Source organism: Eleutherodactylus coqui, chromosome 4 (genome assembly GCF_035609145.1).
Source record: "Eleutherodactylus coqui strain aEleCoq1 chromosome 4, aEleCoq1.hap1, whole genome shotgun sequence".
In the NCBI taxonomy this organism is placed as follows: domain Eukaryota; kingdom Metazoa; phylum Chordata; class Amphibia; order Anura; family Eleutherodactylidae; genus Eleutherodactylus; species Eleutherodactylus coqui.
Genome location: NC_089840.1, coordinates 213,660,051 through 213,668,064, shown reverse-complemented (window position 1 = coordinate 213,668,064; position 8,014 = coordinate 213,660,051). Strand labels below are relative to the sequence as shown.

At 47.9% G+C, this 8,014-nt stretch overlaps 1 protein-coding gene across 1 annotated transcript in view; it reads right to left on the bottom strand.

Annotated features, from left to right (window-relative positions):
• Positions 1 to 5,792: 5,792 nt before the first annotated feature.
• Positions 5,793 to 8,014, bottom strand: part of LOC136626594 (intelectin-1a-like) — a 39,434-nt gene continuing 37,212 nt past the window's right edge. The window contains exon 6 of the mRNA XM_066601640.1: positions 5,793 to 5,945. Within this exon, the coding sequence (XP_066457737.1) occupies positions 5,793 to 5,945 (153 nt within the window). The remainder of the gene's footprint in view (positions 5,946 to 8,014) is intronic.

Genomic DNA, 8,014 nt, shown 5'->3' with positions numbered 1-8,014 from the left:
GTCGGTGATGTTCTGGAGGAATGGTGCTGAGATGTCAAAGAAGGAGGTGTAAAGCTGGGTATTGTCTGTGTAGAAATGGTATTAGAGGCCATGACTGTGGATGGTTCGATTGATTGGGGCTGTATAGATAGAGAACAGAAGGGGGCCGAGGACCCAGGGAGTCCCCGACAGTGAGGGGAAGTAGGGAGGAGGTGGAGCCAGTGAAGGAGATGCTGAATGAGCGGTCAGAGAGGTAGGAAGGGAACTGTTATGGCACTCTGACCCCCTGAGCGCCAGGTGGGGTGCCCTGAACTTCCCGCACCCCACTGTCCCTGCCTACTTGCCTCGGCCCTGGCTAACCCCAGGCGGACAACTGGACAGCGGTCCCTACCCTTGGCTAGGGACCTGGCGACTACACAGATGGAACTACCTAACAGGGGGCAGAGTGCCGACAAAGGAGGCAGATAGAATTACCAACAGAAAATGTAGAGCACTAGACAAAGCTAGGGAAAGGAAGCTGACAAGCAGACTAGCGGACTGACTGGAGGGAACTGCAGACAGAACTAACTAGTAGCTGACAGAACCAATAACTGGCAGTGAGCTCAGGTCACTGCCAGCCTTATAACTGCAAAACTCCGCCCATGGGTGGAGAGTGGGGGGAGCCAACTCCCCCACTCACAATACAAGAGAGAGGAAGGGGTGCAGGCGGCGCACTACAGGCGGACCCGCCCACGCCGCCACACACCGACCGCCCCACGTCACCGGCAGAGCCCTGACGTCACAGCTCCGGGACGCCGGAGCTGAAGCCGGAGCGGCGCGCGCTGACCACGGGACCCTGCGCCGCGCTGCATGGTAACAGGAACCATGAAAGAGCAGTATCCTTGAGGCTGAAGGAGCAAAGCATTGCAAGGAGGAGGTCATGGTCAATGGTGTCAAATGCTGCGGTCAAGGAGGATTACTTGAGAGTAGTTCCCCCTCGATTTGGCCATCATGAGGTTGTTTAATACTTTTGTGAGGGGAGTTTTGGTGGAGTGTAGGGGCAGAAACCATACTGAAGAGGGTCGAGGATGGAGTTTTAAGAGAAAAAGTGTGTAAAGCGGTAATAGACCAGGCGTTCTAAAAGTTTGAAGATTTAGGGAAGATTTGAGATGGGTCGGTAGTTGTCAGTGTTAATCGGGTCAAGGGTCAGTTTCTTTAGCAGAGGGGATATTATGAAGTGTTTGAATAAGAAGAGAAAGATGCCTGAGGTTAGGGAGAGGTTGAAGATGGTTGTGGTGGGTAATGACAGCCAGGGTGAGGGACTGGAGGAGGTGTGAGGGTACAGGGTCACTGGCGCACGTGGTGAGGTGAGCAGAGAAGAGCAGTCTGGAGACTTCTTCCTCTGTTGTTGGATCGAGCACAGATAGTGATTGAGTGATGGATGCAGTACTGAAGAGACCAGGATCGGGGCTAGCCATGCAGTGTGCGGTGATACCTTTTCAGATATTTTCCATTTTTTCTTTGAAATGGGCGGCTAGCTCTCCAGCACTGAGATCCATCATGGGAGTCGAAAGGTGTCAAAAAGTAGTTTAGGGTTGTGGGATAATGTGGAGACGAGGGAAGTGAAATAGACTTGGGTGAGGTTGTAAGTTTTGAGCATAAATTTGAAGTGGAGAAAGTCTGAGGGCTGTTTTGACTTTCTGTATAGCCAATCAGCACACTGAGAGCAACGCTGGATGAAGTGCATTTGGGCTGCGATCTAGAGTTACTGCGATCTGTGGCGGAAAGCTCGAGTCACGGGGGGTGCCGCTTCGTCCAGCGCGTGTCTGAGGGTGATGTGGTAGTGTGCGGTAGCCAGATTGGGGCATGTGAAGAGAGAACAGGGGGATAGGGAAGACTGTAAGTGGTCAATGAATTGTTCGGTGTGGATGGTCTGGAGGTTTTTTGTAGGTGCAATAGGTAGGAAGGTCTGAGGAGATGCCTGGGTGTTTGATGGAGAAGGCTGTGGTCTAAGAGTGGGAGGAGGGAGTTGGTGAAGTGGGAAGCAGAGCAGAGGCAGAGAAAGATTAGATCGCATGTATTGCCATCTCTGTGAGTGGGGGTGAGTGGGGGAGTCTGATAGTTGTGATAGGCTGAGGGAGGAGGTGATCATTAGAAGCTGGAAGGCATTTGGGGAGCTGGGGCCATTAGTGGGGATGTTGAAATCACTTAGGATTTCACAGCATAGGAAATGGGGGAGCCAGGCATCAAAATGGTCCAGGAATAGGTGGGTGGGACCCAGAGACCGGAAGGTAACTGCAACTCACAGGGACAGTGGATGGAAGAGTCGTAGTGTATGAACTTCAAATAACAGGAAAGTGAGTGAGGGAACCGGGGCATAATCTGGAAGGTGCAATTCGGCAAGGGTAGAATGCCTACTCCTCTGCCATGCCTTTCATCTAGTCTAGGAGTTTGAGAGAATTGCAGGCCATTTAAGAGAGTGCAGCAGTGTCAAATTTCTGTATCCAAGTTTCAGTGGGGGCGAGCAGGTTGAGACATTTGGTGATGAAGAGGTCGTGGATAGTTGGGAGGTTGTTGTATGCAGACTGGGTGTTCCAGAGGATGCATTGGAAGGGGACAGGGGTGATGAGCGAGGGCTAGTGGTTGGGCTTGGGGGGTGTTTTAGTGTGGTTGGTGGGTGGTTGTGGTAGGGATCTGTAATGGGTGGGCCATGATTGGGAGAAATGTCCCTTGCTGCTAGTACTAGGGTGGAGAGGGTGAGCAGGTGGTTGGGCAATTTGTGAGTGTGGCTAATGTGTTTCTTGGCGGTGTCAGGGGGGTGGAGGCATTTAAGAAAGGTGAATAGTGCGCCTTAGTTGTGCATGGGCAAGGAGAGGGGCTGATGTGGATGGAATGCATTAGCGGTGGACATAGGAAGAAAGCGTTAAGGCTAGCAATGAGGATGGCGATAGAAGCTATAGCAGAGGTGATGTTGTTGATATGTAAGGTGTTTAGTGTAATCTACCTGTCTCCTGCCCTGTCGAGCTACCATGTCTAGCAGCACAGCTCTCTTTTCATTGAGCAGTTTTGTACATAAGGCAGGGTGTATGTGGAGCAGGTTATTGCGGGCGGTGAAGGCTAGACAAAAGAGGAGGGGAGCGATTAATACGGCGTATGGAGCAAGTACATAGGAAAGAGTGAAGCAGTGGAGTGGAGATGCAGTCCTTGCGGATTATGAAGCACATGCAGTGAAGCAGCCATTGCAGATTAGTTAAGCATGAATGATGGGTGATGGGTAGGATGAAGCAGTCAGTTCGGGTGATGAGGTGTGTGGAATGGAACGGAGCAGGGAAGCAGTCTCTGGCAGGTTTTACTGTGGCATCTGGTCTTGGCAGAAGTTCGTTGCAGTGGAATCCGTGGGAATGCTGCAGTGCCGTGTTAGGGGCAAACAGAGATACATGTTGACAGTAGCAGATATATACCCTCTCCCAATGTTCAGGCCACTTTTCAGATATGCATATGAACACGATGAAGCAACTTTCTTTTCTCCCTCCAATATAACCCTGTTTAAGTTCTCTGCTGGTATACAAGCTTTCACACCAGCAGCTATATATCCTCTGTAGGATATCTGTTCCTTACAACAGACACGAGTTATATAAGCATATAAATGTAAGGCAGCTTCTTTCTTTGCTCCCTCCAATTTAACTCCAGTATACAAATTTCACACCAGCAGCAATAGGTTCTCTGAAGAATATCTGTCCTTATTAACAACAGACCATGTGTTATATATAAGGCATATAAATGTGATGCAGCTTTTGTGTTCTGTCCTCATCTGTAAAATAGCCACTGGTCACACTGCGCCTATGTTATATATGGTAAAGTCATGTGGTGCAAGCATCGAATGAAACTGCTGCCTATATGCAAAATGTAGGACACATTTGGTAACATCAATGAGGTGATTTGGCTGTTGATTGGCTGCATGCTGACTTTGCAGCAGACATTTTTATTTTCCTGCAATTTTTAACAAAAATCAGTTTGGGACTAAACTGATTTGAGTTTGCGAAAATTGAGATGATTCTAAAGCCCGGCTGATCAAGATGAGCAACACTAACTACATTAGAGGTGAATGGGGCAACCGCTATGGTCTTGTGACTCTGGGGGGAGGGTCTATGGCTATCCCAATTGCTTCTATTATTATCTGCACTGCTAGACTTCCAGCTGCAGGAAGAGGACGGAGTTAAACTCCTTACTACACTCACAGCCTTCCCTCTTTGTGTAGTGATCTTGTAATGGAGGTGGGGTGTATGGCCGTTTAATTTTTCGGTAACTCATTCATAATGGTTGGACTTACAGCGGCCTCTGCTGGAGAAACTATTGTATGTTGAATATTGATATAATGAACCCGCTTGGCTGGTTTGGCCTCAGGTCTGCAGGAGAAATTGACGTTTAGCCGGGCTGCGCAGGGGGCAGTCAGCCAGAGTGTGCTATGAGTAGAAGTAAGACGTAAGCATCTTCCTCATACATGTGGATCAGGCCCCAGGACAGAGCGGGTGTTTCTGGTACCTGGGAAAATTTGGGACAGGAGATAAGGAAACAGCCTACACTGTGACTGCCAGGAAGGTAAGGAACTACAGTCAATCGTAATGCAACTTTGTGGACTCACTCCGCTTGCGCAACACCATTATTCTTCTGTAGTCTATTGGGACCAGGCCAGCCACAGGAACATAACTGACTAAAACTGCTAACTTCGTTGTCGCTGAATCAATTCTAGCTGCATTTGAGGAACACGTTTAATATCTACTGCCCCCTGCTTCAAGGAGACTGTTCATGTATTTATTCCTCGCAAATAAAATTTTTCTCCAAAAGTTAAAATAGCGAATTTCTGTCCACCACAGCAAGCCACATGAAAAAAAAACGTGACATGCTCCATTTTCGTGCGGTTCTCCCGTGGGGACGGCTCCCGCAGGCTTCTATTGAAGCCTATGGAAGCCGTCCGGATCCGTGGGAGACCTAAAATAAGAATAACTTACCCGCAGCGGACCGGGCACGTCTTCTCTTCTTCACGGCCGGATCTTCTTGCTTTGGCTCGGCAGATGTGCCCGGCGCATGCGCACGACACGCCGCAGGCGTGCCGGGTGCATCCGCCGGCCGAAAAAAGAAGATCCAGCCGTGAAGAAGAGAAGACCTTCGCGGTCTGCTGCGGGTAAGTTAATTCTTATTAATTCTTCTTTTCAGCACTCATGTCCGCGGGGCAGGAGGGACCCGCTACGGATTCTCCATGAAGAATCCGTAGCGGGCCTGATTTTCCTCGTGGATATGAGGCCTAACTGTACCTGGAATATCAGTCAAGGTGACTTGACTTTCAAGCAGCCTTATTATGCAGAACACACTTATTATATGTCTTCATATTCCCAAGTACAACTTCAGGAATAGCAGAGCGGGTGAAGATGAACTTCATCTCCAGGAGACAATCCATGCTATAATATCAGGGTGATGGTGTGCTTCTGAAAATGATAGAACTCTTACTATAATCATTAGTTGCAGTATAAATTGTTTATTTTCTGTATATCAGAAAAGCAAACATTTTATTAATTTGTACTTAGAGACGTTATCTTTGTAGTTACCAAAAATCATAATCATATCTACACATTTCATAATTTGTACTTTAGCTGTGATTTATCTTTGCAGCCTAAAATCTTATATGACATTTTTTTCAAGCCCTAAAAAAAGGATAGTTCCAACATTTCTGACACTTAAAATGCTTAAAGATGATCAGTTGAATTTATTATGGTGACATTTTACGAAATCTGTTGTTATACCTTATTATGTAATACAATCATGTATATAATACAGTATTAGCGATAGAAGAGGAGAACAGCTGACTCAGTCATTTCCTTGCTGGAACTAAAAAGATGATGTGTTCCATAACCATTCCCGTCAAAGCTAGCGAAGTCTCCACACTGTCTGGGGTTTGATTCTGGGAAGTAGCCTCCTCCTCCAATACAGTGCTGGAAATATAGCAAGTATAAGTGAAGAAATTGCTAACAAGTTTATCAACTTTATTTGTGTAGTAATACCTATATAATGATGTAGGGTTTTGTTTCTGACTTAAAAACTAACCACATGGCGAGCAAAGTGGCAGGAAGAGGTGTTGATCCTCACCTTCAAACTGTAACCCCAATATCAGGCTAATTACTGAATACATTATCTTTGTGCTATTATAACTACTAGAGATGAGCGAACATACTCGTCCGAGCTTGATATTCGTGCGAATATTAGGGTGTTCGGGATGCTCGTTACTCGTAACGAGTACCACGCGGTGTTCCGGTTACTTTCAGTTTTCTCTCTGAGACGTTAGCGCGCTTTTCTGGCCAATTGAAAGACAGGGAAGGCATTACAACTTCCCCCTGTGACGTTCAAGCCCTATACCACCCCCCTGCAGTGAGTGGCTGGAAAGATCAGATGTCACCCGAGTATAAAAATCGGACCCTCCCGCGGCTCGCCACACATGCCTTCTGACTTAGCTGAGGGAAAGTAGTATCGTGCTGGAGCTGCTGTAGGGAGAGCGTTAGGAGTTAGTGTAGGCTTCAAGAACCCCAACGGTCCTTCTTAGGGCCACATCTACTAGTGTGCAGTACTGTGTTAGCACAGTATTTTTTTTTTTTTTCCAAAATTGGATCTGCAGACCATTGCGCCCTGCAATAGGGACAGAAGTGGGGGTTAGGCAGGGAGAGTGTTAGGAGTTAGTGTAGGCTTCAAGAACCCCAACAGTCCTTTCTAGGGCCACATCTATCCGTGTGCAGTACTGTCCAGGCTGCTGTTAGCAGTGTTGCATTTTTTTTTTTTTTTCTCAAAACTGGCTGTGCAGAGCATTGCACCCGGCATTAATACTACAGGGATAGAATTGTGTAGGCAGGGCCAGAAGACATACATTATTCATTGAATACACGCAGTGTGGGTGTTCCTTGTAAAAAAGCAGGGAAAAAATTCAATTTGGCCTGCCTCTGACAGTACTCAGGGCTCTGTGTACGTGTGTGCTGTGCGCTGAACGTTCAGAAAAAATCAGACGCAGTCAGCTACGTTTTACCGCAGGCGTGCGGCAATTTTTTTCCTGCATGGGAAATCCCTGATCTGCTGTAGGTAGCGAATTACTTTGCATCACTGTAGTTCTGGGACAAATTGGCAGGGCCACAACACAGTTATTAAACTTAGTATTCATTGAATACACGCAGTGTGGGTGTTCCTTGTAAAAAGCAGGGAAAAAATTCTATTTGGCCTGCCTCTGACAGTACTCAGGGCTCTGTGTACGTGTGTGCTGTGCGCTGAACATTCAGAAAAAATCAGACGCAGTCAGCTACATTTTACCGCAGGCGTGCGGCAATTTTTTTCCTGCATGGGAAATCCCTGATCTGCTGTAGGTAGCGAATTACTTTGCATCACTGCAGTTCTGGGACAAATTGGCAGGGCCACAACACAGTTATTAAACTTAGTATTCATTGAATACACGCAGTGTGGGTGTTCCTTGTAAAAAGCAGGGAAAAAATTCTATTTGGCCTACAGGCTTGCGCCAATTAATTTCCTGGCTGTGAAATCACTGGTAATACAGCATGCTGAGGGGTAGGGGTAGGGGTAGGGCTAGAGGACGTGGAAGCGGCCGAGGACGCGTAGGCCCAAGTGAGGGTGTGGGCACAGGCCGAGCTCCTGATCCAGGTGTGTCGCAGCCGACTGCTGCGCGATTAGGAGAGAGGCACGTTTCTGGCGTCCCCACATTCATCGCACAATTAATGGGTCCACGCGGGAGACCTTTATTAGAAAATGAGCAGTGTGAACAGGTCCTGTCCTGGATGGCAGAAAGTGCTTCCAGCAAGCTATCATCCACCCAGAGTTCTGCGCCGTCCAGTGCTGCAAATCCGAATCCTCTGTCTGCTGCTCCTCCTTCCTCCCAGCCTCCTCACTCCACTACAATGACACATGCTCAGGAGCGGGAAGACTCTCAGGAACTGTTCTCGGGCCCCTGCTCAGATTGGGCAGCAGCGGTTCCTCTCCCACCAGAGGAGTTTATCGTCACTGATGCCCA